General features: G+C 42.7%; 1 protein-coding gene and 1 non-coding gene across 4 annotated transcripts; both read right to left on the bottom strand.

Annotated features, from left to right (window-relative positions):
- Nucleotides 1–667: 667 nt before the first annotated feature.
- Nucleotides 668–22,169, bottom strand: MYNN (myoneurin). Of its 3 annotated transcripts, none has more exons than XM_075861580.1 (8): nucleotides 22,036–22,165; nucleotides 14,378–14,668; nucleotides 11,577–12,310; nucleotides 9,626–9,785; nucleotides 8,543–8,721; nucleotides 5,476–5,559; nucleotides 4,918–5,004; nucleotides 668–1,112 (listed from the first exon to the last, which is right to left on the bottom strand). In XM_075861580.1, the coding sequence occupies exons 2-8, from the start codon at nucleotides 14,641–14,643 to the stop codon at nucleotides 850–852; spliced, it is 1,773 nt and encodes a 590-aa protein (XP_075717695.1). In that variant the 5' UTR covers nucleotides 14,644–14,668; nucleotides 22,036–22,165; the 3' UTR covers nucleotides 668–849. The 3 variants fall into 3 exon arrangements, with proteins under 3 accessions (XP_075717695.1, XP_075717696.1, XP_075717697.1); XM_075861581.1 differs by lacking the exon at nucleotides 22,036–22,165 and adding an exon at nucleotides 16,130–16,298; XM_075861582.1 differs by lacking the exon at nucleotides 668–1,112 and having other exon boundaries at nucleotides 4,970–5,048; nucleotides 22,036–22,169.
- A 178-nt stretch (nucleotides 22,170–22,347) lies between these two features.
- Nucleotides 22,348–22,420, bottom strand: TRNAV-AAC (transfer RNA valine (anticodon AAC)). Its single transcript has one exon. It is a non-coding gene; the product is annotated as a tRNA-Val (tRNA).
- Between the last annotated feature and the right edge of the window lie 2,118 nt (nucleotides 22,421–24,538).

Below are 24,538 nucleotides of genomic sequence, written 5' to 3'. Positions count from 1 at the left end.
TTTTTTCACATTTTTTTTTAAATTAACTTTATTAAACTTTTTTTTAACTTTTTTACTAGTCCCACTAGGGGACTATAATATGCGATTCTCCGATCGCTATTGTAATACACTGCAATACTTTTGTATTGCAGTGTATTACTGCCTGTCCGTTTAAAACGGCCAGGCATCTGCTAGGTCATGCCTCCGACATGATCTAGCAGGCATTCGCTCCAGGCAGACCTGGGGGCCTTTATTAGGCCCCCGGCTGCCATTAGAGACACAGACACTCGGCGATCGTATCGCCGGGTGTCGGTGGGAGAGAGAGGGAGCTCCCTCCCGCTCTCCAAAACCACTCAGATGCAGTGCACGCTATTGTGCACCGCATCGGAGGGGTTAAACGGGTGATTTCGATACTAATATCAATCTCACACGGCAGAGCAGGGACGCCCCCAGCCCTCAGCTGCCTCTAGCAGCTGAGAGCAGGGAGATTTGACACTCCCTGCTCTGTTTACTTTATCCTGATGCAGTGCCGTGAAAAGGCGTATGCATCAGAATAAAGCCCGTTAGTGGCCCCCGTTAAAAGGCGTATTGGCGGTCACTAACGGGTTAAAGCAAAATATAGTTCTATAAACATTCAACACATCACAAGTACTCACTCATGAAGAAATAAGACTGGCAAACAATAATGTGCTGGTAAAACCTTGCATGTAAAAAGTATGAAGGTATATTTATTATACCTCTATATCACATCAAATAAAGCGTTCCTCTAAAAGCACAAAAGAGCAACTCTAAAAACCCCAGCTTAGGCTCATCTTCTGTATGGCATTTCCTAGCAAGAGTACGGTGTTGTGTATTTTACAAAGTTCTTTGTCAGTACATTTGCTGTAAAAATATAAACTGTGGCTCTGAATAGCTATTGATCGATGTCCTCTGAAATGCATCAGAAGAGAGACACTGACTATCTGTTACAGGTACCAACATCTGATGGTCTTCTGGATCAATGTGGAGTGTGAGAGGTAAGAACAACTCAGATGGCTTCAAATCCAGGCAGTCTGGAGCTGGACTGTCCTTTCCTATGTCTTCCTCGTTGAGGCTTCGGTCGGTAGGTTCTGCTTCATCTGTCTCTTCACATCCTGCAATGCATGAAAGGGATTTTTGGTTTAGAAAACTCGTTTTTAAATACCCTACTAGGGAATTCTCAGTTAGGCTATGTTCACACAGAGTTTTTTGATGAGTGTTTTGACACGGAAACCGCGTCGCAAAACTCGTCAAAAACCGGCCGAAAATGCCTCCCACTGATTTCAATGGGAGGCAGAGGCGCCTTCTTCCCACGAGTGGTAAAACCGTCTCGCGGGAGAAAGAAGGGACATGCCCTATCTTCAGGCGTTTCCCCCATTGACATCAATGGGAGGCAGAGAAAGCGTATTTCGCTGGGTTTTATGGCCGCGGGTGAAAAACGCTGCGAACATCGGCGTGCAGGGAGAGGAAAATCTGCCTCAAACTTCCAAACGGAATTTTGAAGCAGAATTCCGCCTGCAAAAATTTTTTGTGTGAACATAGCCTTAAAGGGGTTGTCCGGGCATGTGGCAGTTTTTCATACTGGATAGGTCATCATTATACGATTGGTGGTGTTCTGACAACCGGACCCCGCACCGATCAGCTGCTCCGGCTGCCTATGATACAGGAAGTTATGCAGTGGTTGATGCTGGAAGCACAAGGCTCCGACCACTGTCTAGCAGCAATGCTGCAGTACTGCTCCTATTCAAGTGAATAGGAGAAGAGCTGCAGTAACCCAGAACGGCCGTTAAAAAGTGTACAGAGCCACCTGTTTATGGCACCGACCACGGCATAACTACCGGTGCCAGAGCCCCACCGATCATATACTGGTGACATATCCTGTGGATAGGTCATCAGTATGATAAACCACCCCATGCCCGGAAAACCGCATAAATAGAGGGTGATACCCCCATTTAGGACCCTCATCTATTATCCAGAGCAGTTATAAAGAGTGTCTCTCAATCTGGAGTACCCGCATTACACAGACAGCCCATTGATTTCAGTCGGCACCATGTAATGTTTGTGATGGCACTACAGAACTAAATATTTGCTGCTGGGTTCACAAATTATTTCCAGAGCAAACAACCGCTCTAACCAGTTAGTGACGTCAATGCATCAGAATAAACAAACAGAGCAGGGAGCCGATAAATCTCCCTGCTCTCAGCTACCAGAGGTAGTTGAGGGTTGGGAGCATCCCTGCTCAAACGGGCGAGAACGATATCAGTAACGATCTCGCTCGTTTAACCCTTCAGATGTGGAGCTCAATAGCGAGCGCCGCATCGGAGTGGTTTTGGAATAAGGGAGGGAGTTCCCTCACTCACCCCACCGGCACCCTGCGTATGATTGCAGGATGTCGGCGTCTTCTATGGCAGTCGGGGGGCCCGTCTGCCCTAGTTAATGCCTGCTTCTCTGGCACGGCCTAGCCGATGCCTGTCCATTTTACACGGACAGGCAGTAATACACTGCAATACAGAAGTATTGATGTATTATAATAGCGATTGGACGATCGCATAGCGAAGTCCCCTAGTGGGACTGGTAAAAAAAAAAGTAAAAAAAAAAGTTTAATAAAGTTAAAGAGACTGTCACCACATTATAAGTGCCCTGTCTTCTACATAATGTGATCGGCGCTGTAATGTAGATTACAGAAGTGTTTTTTATTTAGAAAAACAATAATTTTTGATGAAGTTATGACCTATTTTAGCTTTATGCTAATGGTCTTTCTTAATGCCCAACTGGGCGGGTTTTACTTTTTGACCAACTGGGTGTTGTACAAAGGAGTGTATGACGCTGACCAATCAGCGTCATACACTTCTCTCCATTCATTTATTCTGCACATAGTGATCCTGCGTTATTCACTATGTGCAGTCACTTACTGAAGTATCCTGTCAATTAATAGAAATTACCTCCAGCCAGGACGGGATGTGTATTCAGAATCCTGACACTTCGCTAACGTTTGTGGTTGATTTAATTTCTCTATTGATTCACATGCCTGTCCCCCTAATCTCTGTGCACCTCCAACACCCTACTTTTCCTCTCAGCGCATGTACAACTCGGGTTTACTATTTACATTAAGGCTGGGTTCACACGACCTATTTTCAGACGTAAACGAGGCGTATTATGCCTCGTTTTACGTCTGAAAATAGGGCTACAATATGTCGGCAAACATCTGCCCATTCATTTGAATGGGTTTGCCGACGTACTGTGCAGACGACCTGTCATTTACGCGTCGTCGTTTGACAGCTGTCAAACGACGACGCGTAAAAATACAGCCTCGGCAAAGAAGTGCAGGACATTTCTTTCAGATGTAATTTGAGCCGTTTTTCATTGAATTCAATGAAGAGCAGCTCAAAATTTACAGCTGTCAGAGAAGCCTCGCAAAATGCAAGGAGGAGCAATTACGTCTGAAACAAGGCAGTTGTTTTCTCCTGAAAACAGTCTGTCTTTTCAGGCGTAAATGCCTGCTATCGTCCGAAATTACGGCTTGAAAGCGTTGACAAACATCTGCCCATTGAAAGCAATGGGCTGACGTTTGTCTGTTCACACGAGGCGTATATTTACGCGTCGCTGTCAAAAGACGGCGCGTAAATAGATGCCCGCGCCAAAGAAGTGTCATGTCACTTCTTCAGATGTAAATGGAGCCGTTTTCCATGGACTCCATGGAAAACCAGCTCCAGTTACGTCCGTAATGGACGCGGCGTTCAAGCGCCTAAACATGCCGTTACGGCTGAAATGACGGGGCTGCATATGACACTAAAGGTTCCTCCAACGGGCTGTAATTAAAGCCCTGCGGTGGAGAAATCCCTGCATCAATACAACCATATGGGTTGTATGTGCATGTGTCCCATGCAAGTAGGCACGGCACAGCAGAGTTGAGACTGTTGCGTGCTAGCTAGTCCTCTATGTATGAGCTTGACATAGCAGAGCTGTAACTGCTCCGTGAGGACAACTCTGCAGGAGGAGTAACTGATCAGATAGTGTGCTCACACAGTGATCTCCAGCCCGTTGGAGGAACCTTTAGTGTCATATGCAGGTTGACTGTCTCGTCATTGATACTGAGGGGGACAGCCATTTGCTAATAATTAACACTTTCATCTCTGGATCAGGGACTATTGCAGAGCCTCCTCGCATATACACAGGGGGAGGCTAGACACATATATCTTTAATAAAACGAAGCAATTAATTTAGACATAATATTGTCTCAGTGTGCCAATCTAGGGGACTTTGGCACAACGTCAAAAAATTTTTTCATCTAACATTGTTTTTAATAATTATTCAATAAAGTATTTTTTATTTTTAACATTGATGTAACACACTACTTTTCCCACTCCCCGTTCCTTTGTTCATATATCGATAATTGGTGGTGTACACCTAGTGTGAATTACTCCAACATATTATATATAAAATTGTAAGAGGGTAATACCTATCTAAATATATCATTTAGACGCTATACTCCAAACATTTTTTTTCCCACTGGCACTGCCATTTTTGAAAACTAACAAGGAGCCATTTCACAATGGAAAACCAAATTAGGCTGCCATTCCTATTTACATATCTGCAAAAAAAAAAAAGAAAAAAAAAAAAGGGAATATTTCTGCAAGTACTGATTAACCATAATACACATATTGAGAAACTGAACAACAGCTTCTCATCAGAGGTGCGGTACTTCTATTTCAACAGAAGTGAAAGTGTAAAGTTCACATTGTTTTATTAACCTTACCTAAGAAAATACTTTTGGTTAGGAAAGTAAGAGAGGGCGCACAATGGTTCATTCAGTTACCATTTATTTCACAATGAAAATGTCCTTTCCCGGGATTATATTAAGAGTGATAAACCTACTAAAATACATGGTAGTTAATAGAACGTCTAAACTTATAAACTTACCACTGTGCATTTTCAGTTTGTGTTTCTTCAAATTTTTCACATCCGTATACGAGTTTCCACACACTTCACAGACAAAAGGCCTTTCTCCTATATCCAGAATATTATGTCAATTGTAATGTCCCATACACAAACTGTAAATATTGTCACAAAATGAGAACATAAAATCAATTCTGTAATCAAACGAAAACTTGGAACTGCAGCTTCTAATGACCACAAGTAACGTTATGCCTCCCGACCTCCCCATGCACGCTGGGTTTGGCCAAGCATGGATATACAAAAATTCAACAATCCTTTTCCCCCCGACTTCTACTGAAAGAATGGCGGCAGAACATCTAATACACATTAGCTGGCCGGCCTTTCCCGCCAAAATCGGCAGGTTATAAATAGAATGTGCATGGTCACGTTGAAAACGTAGAATTCCAGAACATGATTTCACCAGGAATATCTCTTTGAGGTATGACATTTAGGTCACCGTGGCCAGATTAGTAAGGGGGTGTAGAAGTCTGCGCTATATTTTCATAAAAAACACAATGCAAACTATTTTCAGGAGTCACCTACCTGTATGAGACCGAAAGTGTTTGTTAAGTTCTCCAGAAGAAATAAAACTCTTTCCACAAACTCCACAGATGTACGGTTTTTCTCCTACAAATTATATACAGTTGAAAGTAAGTTTACACGGAAGATAACCAAGCAAAACCTACTGGAGAGCCCTGCAAAGATGCTATGTAATGTAATAGTCAAGGTTTTATCTCTTAGGCCCTGTTCACACAGAGTTTTTGATGCGGAAACCGTAGCAAAAAATGGCCGAAATCCCCCCCCTATGATTTCAATGAGAGGTGGAGGCGTTTTTTTCCCATGAGTGGAAAAAAAACGCTCGCGGGAAAAAAGAAGCGACATGCCCAAGCTTGAGGCGTTTTCCGCCTTAAAACCCCCATTGAAATCAATGGGAGACAGAAAAAAGCTGCGTTTTTTTGTCCTTTGCCTATTGAAGACAGAGGTAAAAAAAAAAACGCGTCAAAAAACGCCTGTGGTGCAAAACCAATTTTAAAAAAATGGAGCTGAATTTTACAGGCAGAATTTTCTGCCTGCAAAAAAACTTAGTCTGAACAGGGCCTTACACTACGATCATACTCTACTGCAGAAATACTGTGTATATATTTCCTGTTTTGGGGAGGTCTAAAAAATATGAATACTGATATAGACCAGAAGGAACAAGGGAAAAAAACTAAATATAACTTCTCTACACTTTTTAGTATGCCATTACGTAGGATTTAACTGCTTAGTGACCACCAATACACCTTTTCACGGCGGTCACTAAGGCCTCATTCACACGGCAGGGTTTCCCGGCCGGGTGCCGGCCGTTCATAAATCGGCCGGCACCCGGCTGCATTAGGAATAATAGACCCCTAATGGGGCTATTCACACGACCGATTTTTTGACGGCCGGGAAAACCGGCCGTCAAAAAATAGGACATGCTCTATCTTCGCCCGGGTACCCGGCCCCCATAGAAGTCTATGGGGCCGGGTATTACACGGCCATTACCGGGATGTGTCCCGAGTGATGGCCGGGTTTTTCCGAGCTTGCGCTCTATCTCCTCCTCACAGCGCATTGTGCATGTGAGGAGGAGGAGTTGATGCCATTCGGACGAATGGCATCGCTGTACATTGTGTGGCAGGGCCGGGGTGTACAGCAGGTGGAAGGGAGCGCTGCGCTGGCTCCCTTCCCCTTCGATGGCGCCGCTAGCAGCTGCAGCTACTACTGTAGCGACGCCACTATAGCAGAGCAGGGAGGTATCTCCCCGCTCTGCTATGTGCTAGCCCCACTTTAGCTCCTTGAAGGAGCGGAATCCCCGTGTTTTCGGGGATTCCGCTCCTGGACAGAGCGCTTGATGTCTCTGTCCATATCTGGGCAGTGACATCAGGGGAAACTCCTGAAGCGGAATCCCCGAACACATGGGGATTCCCCTTCAGGAGTTGCCGCTGATGTCACTGTCCGGATCTGCCCGGCCCGGCACGGATGCAAAACTTAATGCAAACCGGCCGGGCAAAATGGCCGATTTTACCGGCCGAAACTCGGGCTCAGGAACGACCCGGTCGTGTGAATCCCGCCTAAGGAGTCTTAGGCTAGGCCGCCGCCATTTCACAGCAGCCTAGTCGAAGTCCTGCGCAGGTGTCCTGTGCAGGCTGGAGCGTTTGTTCAGCTGAGTGATGGCAGCCGGGCTCCAGCTGCAACGGTAGTGATCGAAGTTTACTTAGATCGCGGCCGTTTAACCTGTAAAATGCTGTGGTCAATAGAGACTGCAGCATTTAATTTGTTTACAGAGGGTGGGGCTCCCTCTGTCACCCATCGGCGGCCCGCAAATGCGATTGCGTGCCTCACATGGGGTGCCTTGGCAGCCGGGGGGCTTAACAATGGCTCCCAGACTTGTCCTGGCTATATGCCTATTAGGCCGTGCCAGAGGCATCACCTAATAGATTGCCTGTCAGGTTTACACAGTCAGGCAACAATATGTAGTATACCAAAGCATTATATCTGCAATATAAACATCGAATAGTGAAGTCCCCTAGTGGGACTGAAAAAATAAGTAATAAATGTTAAATAAAAATTATTAATAAAAGATTACAGAAAAAAAACAAAAAAAAACACATTTACTAAAAAGTGGTTTTATTCAGTAAAAGTGTAAACACTAAAATAAAAGTGCAAATATATGGTATTGCAGTGACCGTAATGACCCAAACAATAAAGTTAACATGTCATTTATACCGCAAAGCTACACATTATAATGCCCCTTTAGCTGCCCTCCGCACAGTATATAGCCCACATAGCTGCCTCCACACAGTATAATGCCTCCCATAGCTGTTCTCCACATAATATAGAACCCATAACTGCCCTCCACACAGTATAATGCCCCCATAACTGCCCTCCACACAGTATAATGCCCCCATAACTGCCCTCCACACAGTATAATGCCCCCATAACTGCCCTCCACACAGTATAATGCCCCCATAACTGCCCTCCACACAGTATAATGCCCCACATAACTGCCCTCCCACAGTATAATGCCCCCATAACTGCCCTCCACACAGTATAATGCCCCATATAACTGCCCTCCCACAGTATAATACCCCCATACATTTACACAGTAAAATGTCCCATAACTGAATTTCACAGTATAATGCCACTATAACTGCCCAGTATAATGCCCCTATAGTTGCCCTCACACAGTATAAAGTCCCCCATAGCTTCCCCCTCACAGTATAATGCCCCATAGCTGCCCCCACTGTGTAATGCCCCCATAGCTGCACCCACATCCCCAATAGTGCCTGATAAAAATAATAATATACATACTTGCCTAACCCCGTTCCAACGGCACAGAAGGGCACAATGACGTCACTGCCTCACGTCCGGCGATACATAGTGAATGATAGAGTAGGGACCTTACTGCTCCCCGCTCTATTATTGGATTCAACTGTATCTGCATCCTGAAGATGCAGATACAGTTTAAACAGGGAAAAAATAATTGATAAAACCAAAATTTGCAAGGTGTCGTTGATTTAATTGGACTGAATTTAGTTTTATTTCGATAATTGCCCAGCCCTACACTGATCATTACTGTTTTGGTTACCTGTATGCTTTCTAGCATGAGTAATTAGAGAACTGGAGACAGCAAATGCCTTTCCACAGGTGTCACAGACATACGGTTTTTCTCCTGTGTGTCGCCGCACATGGTAGGTCAGGGTGCTAGCCTGTGCAAATCGCTGACCACACCGGTCACAGACGTATGGCTTTTCTCCACTGTGTTTTCTAACAAGAACAAAGTAAAATCTCAGTAAAAAAGTCAAATAATTTTATCGTTTTAACCCAGTCATACATAATGAGATGAGTGACCGATCCTCGTCCTTTATATAAGAAAACAGTAGGATTGTATAATTGCACAGATTTTCTGACATTTGAGTATCGCACATGCTTACAAATGTCAGTACAATCTATGCAATACTGTAATCCTACTGTATTCTCATATAAAAGACGAAGATCAGTCATTCATGCTGTAAAATGCTGTCTGGTTCTGAGCCGGCAGAGCAGAGAACTCGACCATGCCTAGGGATTCAGACATTTCCCGCAAACAGCAGCCACCTGAGAAAAATAGAAAGAAAAATACTAGTACACTTTTGAAATTCTAATTCTTGTACCTCTCTGCTGGTCCCGGTCGAGCCGGTGTATATACTAGGCCTCAGCGACGTTGTGTTAATATAGTAATGTTACTGGACAGCGTCCCCTAATGACTGAAGGTTGTAATGTAATTAGTCTATAGTGAGGTAAATGCCACGTGACGTTACATCAATATGGACAGTGTCACTCTGGTCTCGTATATACACAGGCCAGATGGGAACTGGTACGGTTGGAGAATTTAGAATTTCTTAATAGTTTCTGCTACTTTGTAGTAAATGTCTGAATCTCTGACAAGCCATTTAATGTCATACAATCAATATACATAAAATGATCAGTTTTACAAAAAGCACAACTACAAATAAAGGATGAATAAAAGGCCACAAAGAATACAAAAAGACAGAAGAAAAGGAGAAATCTTCCTATTGTCTGTAACATTACATTTGATTTTTGGCGGAGAATCCTGTAAAAAGGGGGAGAATCCTAACAGCGTGTGGATGGACGGACACACACCTGTTGGGGCATTACCAACGTTACTGACCTGACATGAATCTTTAAGTTGCTGGAAGTTGCAAACTGTAAATTGCAAGCGTCACATTTATATGGTTTCTCCTCTCCGTGGTGCATTCGGCTATGAAAGACCAACTGGCATTTCTGAGCAAAACCTTTATCACAAAGCTTGCACTGATATGGCTTTTCTCCTGAAAAAATCAAACCACAAATAGAAGAAATTCAAGATCTGGACTGCATTTACAATGTGAATAGGTCCAGAAGGTGAATGAATGAATGAATGAATGTTGCCTGGTTATTCTTTATGTTGTACTCGCTGTAAATAGCGCCAGACATTGCTGGACAGGACACTGTGACAACAGTTCATGCAAAGTGGATGAAACCCAGCCGTCAGTGCAAACTGACGTAACATCTTCAGATATAGCAGTGGCTGCCTAAAATATATACGGTTATGTTTTTATATGGGTGGGCCACAAAAATGCAAGGAATAAGGTAGGTTGAAAAACATACAGCAACTGGCTTGTGTGAATATTACATCTAAGTTCATGAACTTAGATGTGATCAGTATTAGGGTATGTTCACACGGCCTATTTACGGACGTAATTCGGGCGTTTTAACCCCCGAATTACGTCCGAAATTACGGCTTGAAAGCGTTGACAAACATCTGCCCATTGAAAGCAATGGGCTGACGTTTGTCTGTTCACACGAGGCGTATATTTACGCGTCGCTGTCAAAAGACGGCGCGTAAATAGATGCCCGCGCCAAAGAAGTGTCATGTCACTTTTTCAGACGTAAATGGAGCCGTTTTCCATGGACTCCATGGAAAACCATCTCCAGTTACGTCCGTAATGGACGCGGCGTTCAAGCGCCTACACATGCCGTTACGGCTGAAATGACGGGGCTGTTTTCTCCTGAAAACAGCCCCGTAATTTCAGCCGTTACGGACGCTGCCGTGTGAACATACCCTTAGGGTTGTCTATTGCGTCAGAGAGGAGCCGCTGTCAGCCGAGCTGACTCACGGTTTCGGCTTTCAGCGGTAATATGCAGCTTCTATTTATAGTGCATACATAGAAGCTTCAGCACAAAAAATAAATACAATTTTTAATAAATGTCAATTTGAAAAATGTATATAAACACATAACACATATTTCATTAAAAAAAGGCTACAAAAGGTTTACATAGTCTTTAAAGGGGATTGGTCAGATATTTATGCTGCCCTTTCTGAAAGCAACATAAAGAAGTGACAAACAAGCTGATTTCAGTCTTCTTTCACTTATAAGAAAATGTTCCTTAGCTTAGGAGTACTTGGAACTTATACTTGTGGCACGTGGCCACTGGTGTATGAGTCCAAGTATATTCACCTTCCCCTGTCGCTGATTGATAATTTTTTCCCTATTACTGTGCACATGGAAAAAAGTGTCAGTCGGTGACTGGAGGATGGGGGAAGGGTGAATATATGAGTCCACTCTAAAAAATCTAGAGCCTAAAGTTATTACATCAGAAGATTTTATTTTTCTACAAAGCAAAGCAACTTGTGAACTTAAAGAATTATAGTTGCTTAACCAGTAGACCCAGTTAAAAAAAAGTCTGGTCATCAACATCCAAAATTCACACGTTATTTATGGGTTAAAGGGGATCTGTCACCATATTTCATGTTCCATATACAAACTGCATACATTATTAGATATCTTAGACCTGATGAGACTGATGTACTTACTTTGAAAATCCATGTAAGAATGGTTGCATAATCCTCTCTCAAAGTTTTCCTGCCTGATATTAAAATGAGAATTTTATGAGAACAAGTATATGCATGATGTAATCTCAATCTCCTTCCTCCTAGATCTGACAAACTATCATTGTCCCTCTTCTGATAGATTTTTAAAGTAAGTACATCAGTCTCATCAGGTCTAATACATCTATTTAATGAAGTTTGTATTGTGAAATCTGGTGACAGATCCTCTTTAAGCTAGCCTAATTCTTACCTGTATGGGTCCTTACATGCGTTTTTAGCTGGTTACACTGAGTGAAAGCTTTTCCACATAAATGACACACATAAGGTTTAACACCTTTGTGGATGCGCATGTGTCGCCTAAGACTGCTGGCTTCAGAGAAAACTTTCCCACAAGTATTACATGTAGGTTTATTCTTGTAGCATTTTTGATCCGGGTCTTTCACTAAGCCTTCCATCTTGCACATGTTAGATGCACTTGTAATATTGGCCATACAGTGTTCCTTCAGAGCGCCGTTTGGTGGCGACTTGACTTGTTTTCGCTTTACTGATGCAGTCTGTACAATATTCGCTTCTGTTACACAGTTCAGTGCAGTAGTGATTGGCAGTAAGCAGTTATTGTTATGCTGAGTGGGTTGCCCTGCTAAACTTTCTTCCGGTTTATTTACAGGCAGGCGGGAGTCCAATGCAGTTTTCTCTTGTTCGGTCACCTTTTTTGAAGCTTTTTGGGTAGAGGGTATTGTCCTTTTCCATTTTTTGGCCCTCGCAGTTTTTCTTGTTTTTAACCTTTTGGACCGACATGTATCTTCTCTTTTGTCTGCTGTACGTTCGAGATGTTTTTTTGTGCCAGGACAATCCTCTAAAGAGGGCAGCTCTGTGACACAGGTTTTCTCCATCATAGCAAAGTCCAGTTTAGTTCTGCACATCGAAACGACTTCTTCTAGCCTCAAGTATTCTGCTGCAGTAAGGATTTCTTCTAAATGACACCTGTACAGGAAGATGAGTCACATTTGTTATATGTAAGTTGTATTGGATTTCGGCATGACAGAGTTATAACAGATTCAAATGAGTTTCACATCATTAATCTCCTCTTTTGATAACGCGTTCCTATAACTAAATTACGCTGACTTACCTTTCCAATGGCAGGAGATCCTTTCACGGCAGGATCAATTTCATATGCCTTTAATTTAACTTTACCTCCATAACATTATCAGTCACAATGCCCCTATAACATGGACTTACCTGCTCCTGCTGCATTATCCTTCCACAGGGAGTATAATAAGTGCGTGCCAGTGCCATTGTAGGTTTCTTCATCTGTGTTGATCTGCACATGAGAAGGTCTGACTAGGTGAGGTGACCTGTTATAGATTTTTTCTGCCAGGACGCAAGTGCGGTGTCCCAGAACAGTGGGTCAGTGCGGGTAATCCCGGACGCTTGGAATGTTTATGGTAAATACTTGCACTGCTTCCATTTGTAACAGTTTTTTCCTCTATGAGGGCCAGTTCACACGGTGCGTAAATACTGCGGATTTTCCACAACGGAATTGGTTGCGGAAAATCCGCAGCAAATACAGTAGCAGCAAAGTGGATGAGATTGAACTAAATACGGAGTGGAAATACCGCTCAGAAATTGACCTGTGGTTCGGAAATTAATTCCGCAGCATGTCAATTGTCTTTACGTAAACGCTGCTTATATTGAATTCAATGGGGATATAAATCCCACATCAAATAGCAGTTGTTCCGTTTTTTGTGGCCTATTCGCAGCAATCCTGACGCAAAAAAACAGACCTCAGGAAAAGAAAATATTAAACTTACCTAGGAGTCTGGGTTTCATCCTCCTGGGATGACGCTTCATCTCATGTGACCGCCGCTGCAGCCAATCACAGGCTGCAGCAGTATCCTGGGATGAGACGTCATCCCAGTAAGTGCTGCAGTTTTTCGCAGAGGACATCCCGGGCAAAAAACTGCACCACAGTTTGGTGCGTCTTTTCGCCCGGAATTCCCTGCGGCGCACAGGGCGGATGCGCAAATCTTGGTAGCGCACAATGATTTCTTTGAAATTCTCCTAAGAAGCGAGTCTCCTGACCCACCACTTTGTCAGAATTGGAACACAGCCCCATTCTTTGCCTGTACGTAGAAATATACATTTAGACGGCTATTGAAAAGTACAGTCGTAGGAATAACGGGTTGTCCATCTGACTGCTGGTTTCCATCTCACGTCTATGGCAAGTGTTACCCCCTACAGATTTTCAGCTTTTGTCTGGTTTGCCGGTAAAAATTAGCTCTGCTTGTCTGGTCTCGCCCCCTGCACACTGTACGGACATTTTCTGCAAGGAAATCAGAACACGCTGTGGTTTTCAAATCCGTAGCATGCTCATTTTGTTACGGATGTTCACAATGGATTTCGCCCTTTTAAAAAGTAGAAGGGGTGAAATTTGTGCTGAATCCTCACCAAAACATGCGTAACACATTTTGCAAAAAAAGCTACAACAATAAGGCCTTTTTCACACAGTGCAGATTTTGTATGTATTTTTTAAGTTAAAATGAAGAACAGAAGCTAAGTAGAAGAAATATATAAAAGGAATTTCTTATAGGTCTGCTCTCCTGGATCCATTTCTGGTTTTGGCTTACAAAATGCATGCAAAATCTGCATGATGTGAACAAGACCTAAGACACCCACTCGTTACGTTTCTTACGGAACTTGCACTTATTTAGTGTATGCAGCAAACTACTTGATAATGTTTTATGACTCTGTGGTGTCGAGCGTTATATTTTATGGTGCGGTCTGTTGGGGTGGTAATATTAGGAACGCGGAGATGAATAAGTTAAACAAGGTGATTAATAAAAGAAGATCTATCATGGGGGGAGGAGTACCATTGTTTGATGAGGTATGGAGGAAAATGATATTAAGAAAGACTAATGTTATTATGTTGTCTGAGTAATCCCTTTATCATAGCCGTAGAGTCTTATGGAAGATGCTTGAAATAATAGAAACCTACCAATAATAATGATCACTTCCATTGACATGTTTTACATGTAACATAAAGCACCTCACCTGTCAAAATGTAAATCCCCGCTGTAAACGAAATCCAGCATTGTCTGGAATCCAACTGGCGTCACCTGCTCCTGGTCCAGAAGTATACTACAGTCCATAGTGTCCTTGAAAAGGGCTCTGAAATATTCGCTGAAAGAAGCCAACACATTCCTATGAGCTTTGTACTGGAAGTCACCGATCATAATGGTGATGTCACACAGGAAGCCGGCGTCTCGCTGATTCTTTAATGTGTCTAGCAGCCGTTTACAGTGCTCCACATGGGCCATGTCCGCAGGGCCTGGAATTTCTTACCTAGAAGAAAATACCACAATGAGCACACATGTAGATGCTGGGAGAAATAGTTCCATAGTTAGTATGGCTGACAAAAGACATATGTCCATCAAGTTCAACCAAGTGATGGGAGAAACTATTTCGGATAATTCAACGTCAAGCATTTGCTCCAGATTCATGTATATTTACTTTCTTAAGAAAAGGGTTCACAGGGTAGTGACGTATGGATGTTACTTTGCATGTGATGGCAAATGCTCCTCTCCATACAATATGTGGGAGTTTATATAGTATTCTAAGACCTTATTCACACGACAGGGTTTCCCGGCCGTTAATAAAACGGTCACACGGCCGCAGTAGGAACAATAGACCCCTAACGGGGCTATTCACACGACCGATTTTTTGACGGCCCGGGTAACCCGGCCGTCAAAAAGTGGGACAGGCCCTATTTTCGGCAGTTCTCCCGGCCCCCATAGAAGTCTATGGGGCCGGGTAATACACGGCCACCACTGGAATGTGTCCCGAGTGACGGCCGGGTCTTCCGTTGCTCGCGCTCTCTCCTCCTCCTCCTCACAGTGCGAAGTGCATGTGTGGAAGAGGAGGAGGGTATTTGTTTGCTCCCTGTAGGAGCGGAATCCCCAATCCCCGGCCACAGCTTCGGCAACGCTGTGGCCGGGGATTGGGGATTCCGCTTCAGAAGTGCCTGACGTCACTGTGTCCATATATGGACACAGTGAAGTCAGGGACATCTCCTGGAGCGGAAACACCGGCCACAGGGTCGGAGATTCCGCTTCAGAAATGCCTGACGTCACTGGACACATTAGAAGTCTATGGGCCCGTAATTATGGGCCGTAATTACGGGCGATTTTACGTTCGTGTGCATGAGGCCTTAGGGTATGTTCACACGAGGGCGTCCGTTATGGCTGAAATTACGGGGATGTTTCAGCCTGAAAACATCCCCGTAATTTCAGCCGTACCAGCATGTGCAGGCGCTTGAACGCCGCGTCAATTACGGACGTAACTGGCGCTGCTATTCATTGGAGTCAATGAATAACGGCTCCAATTACGGCCAAAGAAGTGACAGGTCACTTCTTTGACGCGGGCGTCTATTTACGCGCCGTCATTTGACAGCGGCGCTTAAATTACGCCTCGTGTGAACAGACAAACGTCTGCCCATTGCTTTCAATGGGCAGATGTTTGTCAGCGCTATTTTCGGACGTAATTCGGGGCAAAAACGCCCGAATTACGTCCGTAAATAGGCCGTGTGAACATACCCTAAGGCTGGACTTTTCCTACATCAGCTACAATATTTTCTCTTGAGTTTGCAAAATACCAAATACGTTACATTCAGAATATTTTCTTGGCATTGCAATATTTTCTAGCAATTCATTATCTAGGATTATTTTTATGTTAAAGGGATATTCCCATCTGAATGATCCCAGTTTAAGTTGTTGCATATGGAAATATAGGCATATTTGTAAATACCTTCTTTTTTAAGTTTTGTGGCATTCAGAAGATAATCTATCCGGTCCAGCCTATGTCTTTTGCTTTGTTTGTAAATGGTTTCCAATGGTTACGGCCACCGCTAGGGTCCTGCCGCGGTGGCCCCGCTTGCGCAGCTCCTACTGTGTATTTCCCTATTACACTGGCCGGGTTCTCTGGTGCTCAATGTGTAGTAGCTCCCAGCCCGGCCACCTCACTCCTGCTGTAATAAAAGTGAATATGACGGCTCCCCGGCATGCGCAGTAGCCCTGGAGCCATCTAATCTTTCTAAACGTCCATAAATATAGAGATAACAGTGTTTAGTTTAGAACAAGCACTTTGTGTTTGGGATCGCTCCTGCAGCGCGTGTCTCACAGTGTACCGCCAAAAATCTTCACAAGCAGAGGAGCGAGCAGCAGGGAAAAGAAAAACATGGAAAGATCAAATCCTGGCAGGAAATCTGAATGGAGAAGCTCAATAGGGTTATTTTTGATCATATGTGTACAGGCCAAAAAAATAAATAAGTGGCCATATAGGAATAACTCTTTAAGGCTTCGTTCACATCTGCATCGTTGTTTAACCCCTTCCCAACATTTGACGTATCCATACGCCAAAGTCGGGTAGGGGAAGTATGGAGTGGGCTCACGGAGTGAACCCGCTCCATATGATGCCGGTGTTGGCTGTATGTTACAGCCGACATTTCAGAGTAACGAGCGGGATCGCGCTAGTTTAACTCGCTAAATGCCGCGGTCAATAGCGACCGCAGCATTTAAATCGTTAGAAAAAGGGGCGACCCCCTCTAACAGCTCATTGCGCCCCCCCCGCAACGCAATCGCGGGGGGGCGACGGTTGCTATGGCTGCCTGGGGGCCTAATGAAGGCCGCCAGGTCCGCCATCTTTGTGCTTCTATGAACCCCTTAATGACCAGCCTATTTTAAACCTTAATGACCAAGCCATTTTTTACGTTTTTCCATCGTCGCATTCCAAGAGCTATAACCTTTTTATTTTTGCGTCGACATAGCTGTATAAGGTCTTGTTTTTTTGCGGGACAAGTTATATTTTTTAATAGCACCATTTTGGGGGACATATTATTTATTGATTAACTTTTATTAACTTTTTTTTGGGGGGGGGGGGGAATAGAAAAAAAAGTGAAATTTAGCCACTCTTTTTCGCGTCTTAAATCTACGCCGTTTACCGTGTGGTATAAATAACACAATAACTTTATTCAGCGGGTTGTTACGATTGCAACGATACCAAAATTTGTATCGTTTTTGTATGTTTTACTACTTTTACACAGTAAAAACGCTTGTTTTTCAAAATTATTTGTTTTTGTGTCTCCATATTTGAAGAGCCGTAACGTTTTTATTTTTTCGCCGATGCGGTTGTATGAGGGTTTTTTTTTTTTCCGGGAAGACTTGTAGTTTTTATTGGTACCATTTTGGAGTAGATGCGACTTTTTGATCACTTTTTATCACATTTTTTTAAAGTCAGGATTCACAGAAAACAGCAATTTTTCCATAGTTTTTTATAAAAAAAATTACGGCGTTCACCGTGCGGGTTAAATAATGTCAGATTTATAGTCGGGGTCGTTACGGACGCGGCGATACCAAATATGTGTAACTTTTTTACTTTATTTTCGTTTTTTAATAGTAAAGCAGTTTGTAAGGGGAAAAGCTGGGTTTTTCATTTTTTTTTCACATTTTTTTTAAAATTAACTTTATTAAACTTTTTTTTTACTAGTCCCACTAGGGGACTTTAATATGCGATTCTCCGATCGCTATTATAATACACAGCAATACTTTTGTATGGCAGTGTATTACTGCCTGTCCGTTTAAAACGGACAGGCATCTCCTAGGTCAGACATGGGCAAACTACGGCCCGCGGGCCACATACGGCCCGTTAGGCTTTTTAATCCGGCCCGCCGAACTTGTCCAAATAATAGTAAAAACCTCCTTTTTTTTCCCCTTTCCCTGCAATGCCCACGTTTTCCCAATAGATGGCGCACTCAAAACACATTGACCGTTGACCCTTAACGCCGAAGGACGGATATATCCGTCCTCAGCAGCTGCTAGTTCGCGCAGGAGGACGGATATATCCGTCCTGTGATCGCGCGGGTACTGACAGTTTACCCACGCGATCAGCGGCAGGAGCACGGCTGTTATACACAGCCTGGCTCCTGCTGCAACTGCCGGAATCGAAGCACGCGCCGATTCCGGCAGTTTAACCCATTAAATGCCGCTGTCAACAGTGACAGCGGCATTTAATGTGTTTGACAGAGGGGGGAACTCCCTCTGTCTCCCGATCGGCGCCCCCGCAAACAAATCGCGGGTCGCCGTCGGGTTTCCATGACAGCCGGGGGTCTAACAAAGACCCCCAGGTCTGTCTTCAGCATCTGCCTGTTAGGCGATGCCGGAGGCATGACCTAACAGGTTGCCTGTCAGTTTTACACTGACAGGCAATAATGCTTTGGTATACGAAGTATACCAAAGCATTATATATGCGATCGGCATATCGCATAGTGAAGTCCCCTGGTGGGACTAAAAAAAAAAAAGTAAAACCGTTAAATAAAGTTTGTGAAAAAAAAAATAAAAAAAATTACAGTCAAAGTCAAATAAAACTACTTTTTTGCCCCAAAAAGTGGTTTTATTTAATAAAACGGTCAAAACAAATCACACATACACATATATGGTATCCCCGCGATCGTAACAACTTGACCAATAAAATGAACACATTAATTAAACCGCCGGATGAACGGCGTCCAAAGAAAACGCAAAAAACAACGGCAAAATTCTCTCTTTTCTCCCATTCCCCCCATAAAAAATAAAATAAAAGTTCATCTATAAGTCCTATGTACCCCAAAATAGTACTAATGAAAACTACACATTGTCCCGCAAAAATCAATCCCACGTACGGCCACATCGACGGAAAAATAAAAAAATTACGCCTCTTGGAACGCGGCAATGCAAAAACAAGTAATTTCTTTCTAAAAGGGTTTTTATTGTGCAAACGTAGAAAAAACATATAAAACCTTTACACATTTGGTATCCCTGTAATCGTGCCGACCCATAGAATAAAGTTAACATGTTATTTACGCTGCATAGTAAACGGCGTAAATTTATAACGTGAAAATTAATGCTGGAATAGCTGCTTATTTTCAATTCTCTCCTAAAATAAAGTTAATAAAAGTTAATCAATATGTTATAAGCATCTAAAAATGGTACAATTACAAAATACAACTCGTCCCGGAAAAAACAAGCCCTTACACGGCTATGTCGACGGAATAAAAAAAGAGTTACGACTCTTGGAATGCGACCGTGGAAAAACAAAAAATAATCCTTGGTCATTAACGTGCAAAATGGCCCGGTCATTAAGGGGTTAATGTGGCGCGTATTTCTCTTTATTTCACTTTAATTTTCACTTCGTTTCACGTCACCATTAAGCCCTTCGGTTTTCAAAGAGTACAATATCAGCCGTCACTTTGCCACGAAGCATGCAAACTATGCTAGCAAGCAGTCAACACAAGAACGGGCGGCTACTGCTCAGAGGTTGGCAGCTAATTTACAGAGTCAACAGAACTTTTTTCTTGATAAATCACAGTGCGTATGTTATTTTAATCTATTTACATTTCCTTCTCCCAGTATCTGCGAAATAGTATGTAAATGCCATATCTTGCATATTCCTTGAGACAAATTTATTAACTGATAAGGGCTATTTTTCACATTTGAAAGACAGTTAATAAATTGGGTTGTAGTGTTCTTACTGTGCTATGAGGTTTGCACACACTACATTTAATGCTTTAGTATATCCGGCCCAAACACTCCCTCCAAATGCTCCTGGCCCGGCCCCTCTGTCAAATTTTAGAACCCATTGTGGCCCGCGAGTCAAAAAGTTTGCCCACCCCTGTCCTAGGTCATGCCTGCGGCATGATCTAGCAGGCATACATGACAGGCAGACCTGGGGGCCTTTATTAGCCACCCGGCTGCCATTGGAGACACAGACACTCGGCGATCGTATCGCCGGGTTTCGGTGGGGGAGAGGGAGCTCCCTCCCTCTCTCCAAAACCACTCAGATGCGGTGCACGCTATTGTGCTCCGCATCTGAGGGGTTAAACGGGTGAGATCGATACTGATATCGATCTCACCCGGCAGAGCAGGGACGCCCCCAGCCCTCAGCTGCCTCTAGCAGCTGAGAGCAGGGAGATTTGACAGCTCCCTGCTCTGTTTACTTTATCCTGATGCAGCGACATGTAAAAAGGCACGTGCATCAGAATAAAGCCCGTTAGTGACCGCCGTTAAAAGGTGTATTGTCGGTCACTAACGGGTTAAGAACTGCTTCTGGCAGGGCTTAATAAATGCCTGTCAGAATCATGATATATTGCAATACATTAGTATTGCAGTATATCGTGCAGGCAATCTAACGATCGCTGGTTGAAGTCCCCTAAGGGGACTAGTAAAAATAGTCAAAAGTAAAATAAAGGGGGTTTTTTTAATGTAAAAAAAAAAAAAAACTTTTCCCATTTTCCCCCTAGAGCATAGTAAAAAAATAAATAAACATAATTGGTATCGCCGCGTCCGTAAAAGTCTGAGCTATTATAATATATCATTATTTAACCCGCACGGTGAATGCCATTAAAAAAATATATATTTTTAGGTCACCTAATCTCCCACAAAAAACTAAATAAAAAGTGATCAAACCGTCACATCTACACCAAAATGGTATTACTAAAAACTACAGCTTATCCCGCAAAATATAAGCCCTCATACCACTTAATCGACGGAAAATTAAAAAAGTTATGGCTCTCGGAATTTGGCGACACAAAATAAATTGTATTTTTTTCCACTTAGGTTTTTACTTGTAAACGTAGTAAAATATAGAAAAAACTATATATATATTTGGTATCGGCGTAATCGTATTGACCCGCAGAATAAGGCCTCATGCACACGACCGTAGCCATAATCTAAAAATGTCTCAGTCCTGAAGGGTTTAACGTGTATGCCGGGAAAAGCTCCTGTATACGATAAAACATAGGCCCCATGGCCGGCCGCAGCCCACATTTTCGGCCCGTTCTTCCATACAAAGTATGGGAGCACAGCCCATAAACCACAAAATATACGACATGTTCTATCTTTTGCGCTACAGTTCAACGGCACGGACACCTTTCCGTAGCGATACAGAAAGGTGTCCGCGACCAATAGAACTGAATGAGTCTGTAATTGCAAACCATATTACGGTCCGCAATTACGGAGATTTTATACGATCGTGTGCATGGGGCCATAGGCTTGGACGGATGAGGCATCCGTCACCTATAGACCATATACTCTCATGATGTATACATTAAACAGATACCGTTATAGTCTATGGTGACAGATGCCACTATTAGCCATTGGTCAAAGGCATCTGTCACCTATAGACTATAACGGTAAGCAGGGAGACACCGCGATATTTGGCCGTACAAAATGTATTGCGGCCAAATTCGCCATGTAGCCCTAGCCTAAAAAATTTGAACATTCTGGCATTACCAAAACCCTTCATGATTTAGTTATTATACCAATACAACTTATTATTTTAATAAGATCCGAGAAAAAAAAAATCCTACTAATAGATGACATTTCCATCCCCCAATCGATGAGATCGTGACATCAGATGCACTGCTCACTGCTGTATGATCGGCTGGAGCAGCGCTCCTATGGCCGCCTTGTCATGTGTATAATATAAGTGAGAAGACCAGAACGAGCCTTGTGTGTCCAGACGCTACTACACTGGACTAGAGGGGCAAATATAGAGTTCATGTAAACTGCACCGAGGAGGCTTTACTAAAGCCACAGCTCGGTGTCAAGGCAGAGCTTCCGTTATACATATAGGGAGAAGAGCGAGGATAACCCCCAACATCCACACTGCCCACCGCTCACCTCACTCTAGTCAGCCATTGCTGTAGCCGGAACATCGTAAACTGCGGACGGGGTGACGTCACGAGAGCTCATTAACCCTTGTATCTTCGGTGGCATAATGATACTGGCTGCGCAGAGCGGGATTTCTTGTGGTCACATATCGTGTGAAAATATGACCCGTATTACAAAGACCCGGAGATACAGTGTGAATGTGACCTGACAACATAAACTTGTACTGTAAATAAATAGTAATATAAATGGTCTATGAAGCAGAGGGTTAATACTGGACAGCAGAGGACGTAAAAATTGAAATAATAGCAAAGAAAAAAAAAATGTTTCCGCCCGGTTTCGAACCGGGGACCTTTCGCGTGTTAGGCGAACGTGATAACCACTACACTACGGAAACTCAGATGAGGTTCAGCAGTCGAATTGGCTATATAAGCATGTTATCACAGTAGAATATTAATTATACATTGATATATGTGTGTAAGTTATGGTTTAATATAAACTACATACAGTTTCTCTATAATATAAACTACCTCACATCTCAGCATTGTCCTACAGTTTTCTATTCTTAACCTAATACCACATTTTTCCAACATGTTCTGTGGAACCTGATAAAGAGGTCTTGTAGCGGCCGCAATACCCTAATTTAAAATGCCAGAAAAAGCTTTATTTCAGGCACTTATAGGGTATGTTCACACAGCTTATTTTCCGGTGTATTTCGGAGTGTAAAACACTAATATTACGCTCCGAAATACACTTTGAAAATGCCTGAAAATAGCTTTCCATTGATTTCAATTGTAAGAAGCTGTGTAGTTTATACAAAGCATAATTTTATGACATTGTTTGAAAAAGCGGCAAATAAAAAACAGTGCATGACCCTTCTTGAGGTGTTTTCTTGAGGTGTTTTCTTGAGGTGTTTTTGGAGCAGATTTTTAACATTTCCCATTGACAATACCAAATACTATTCAAAAAAACACTTAAAAAACAATTGAAAATCTGCTCCAAAATCGCCTGGATACGGAGGCTGATTTTTCTGCCTAAAAATAAGCCATGTGAACATGGCCTCACACCTTAAACACGATTTGTTATCGAAAATCCGCTACAAATGACAATGTCATACGTGTGAATTAAACTCTATTCACATGTTGCGTAAAAAAAATCTGTGCTTTTTTCAGGCCATGCCGTAGATCCGTGGCAAATCCGCAGCAAGATCCGTGCAAAATCAGCATGTAACACATACAGAAATATTCTGCCACATCTGTCTATATTTATGTGTTTGCCCCTATTTTTTGGTGACTTTTTTTCCGTTTCGAAGCATATTTTTTATGTTATTATTTTGTAGTGCATATAACATAGCTTTTACTTAATATTAAAAATTGCAAGCAGAGGACAATAAAAAACCAAATCTGTCTTTTTGTTTTGTCGGTTACCAAACACTATAAATAACATGTTATTATATGGGTTGTTACGATTAAGGGGATACTAGACATCTATATGGTGTTTCATGCTTTCTGACCAATTTCATAAAAACATTTTTTTTTTTTTATAATCAAATTTTTTTCTTTTATGTGATCACAAGTCCGCACCCCACCGTGCACGCTAACTCTCTAAGGCCATATTCACATACTACGGAATTTTTTAACAGCGTGGCTTTGAACATGCAGATTTAAACACAGATTTTACCATTGATTTCACATCTTACAATACAAAGAGCGAAATTCACCGAAAAATCTGTGACAGAAAGACCAAACTGCAGATTTTAAAATCCATAGCATGCCCTTAAATCTGTACAGTTCCAGGGTGCTATGCTTTGTTGTGGATTTTTGGTACGCACCATATAGCAGTAGCCCTGAACAAGAGCAAACGCAGGAGTTTTAAAAAGGGGTTTTCTAGTCCGTTGGTGCCAACAAGAGACAGAAAAATGGCCCCAATTATGCAGACGTTGCAAACTTTCCACATAATCTAGATGACGCACTTTAACATGGGGTGATTTAGGGGTTAATGATAGTATTCCTTTTTATACTCCTCGAAGTCTAGAGTGATTTGACTGGTAAAGGCCTGTTCAATTGTATAATAAATCTGGCTGAAAATACTGGAAACAATAGCGCTGCATGCTGTGCTATTGTTTCTGGTAAAACCACCGACACCCCAACGTAGCCCGTTAAAGTCAATGGGTTCTGGCAGCCACCGGTGGTGTTCGTCATACAACGGAATCGGCACAACCAGTATTTTCCTTGTTCTGCTCCTCTGACGGAGCGGAACAAAGCAAATACCAATGCAGATGTAAACAGGACCTAATATCTCTTGTGGTCCATGGTAATAAAGGGGTTAATCTTGATATACGTTATATATGGTGTTTATAGGTTAATATCGAATATCCCTGGAGGTCTATGGTGCTTTGGTGGTTAACTCTTAACCATTTATTTTCATGATATTATTATATAAAATGATTATTATATTGTTTAGGATGGAGCAGGAGTCAGTATTGGTCTAGGGCAGAAAATTCTACCTATGATCT

Source organism: Rhinoderma darwinii, chromosome 4 (genome assembly GCF_050947455.1).
Source record: "Rhinoderma darwinii isolate aRhiDar2 chromosome 4, aRhiDar2.hap1, whole genome shotgun sequence".
NCBI classification, from domain to species: Eukaryota; Metazoa; Chordata; class Amphibia; order Anura; family Rhinodermatidae; genus Rhinoderma; species Rhinoderma darwinii.
Note: the sequence above shows the minus strand (reverse complement) of the source record. Positions and strands in the feature narration are given on the sequence as shown.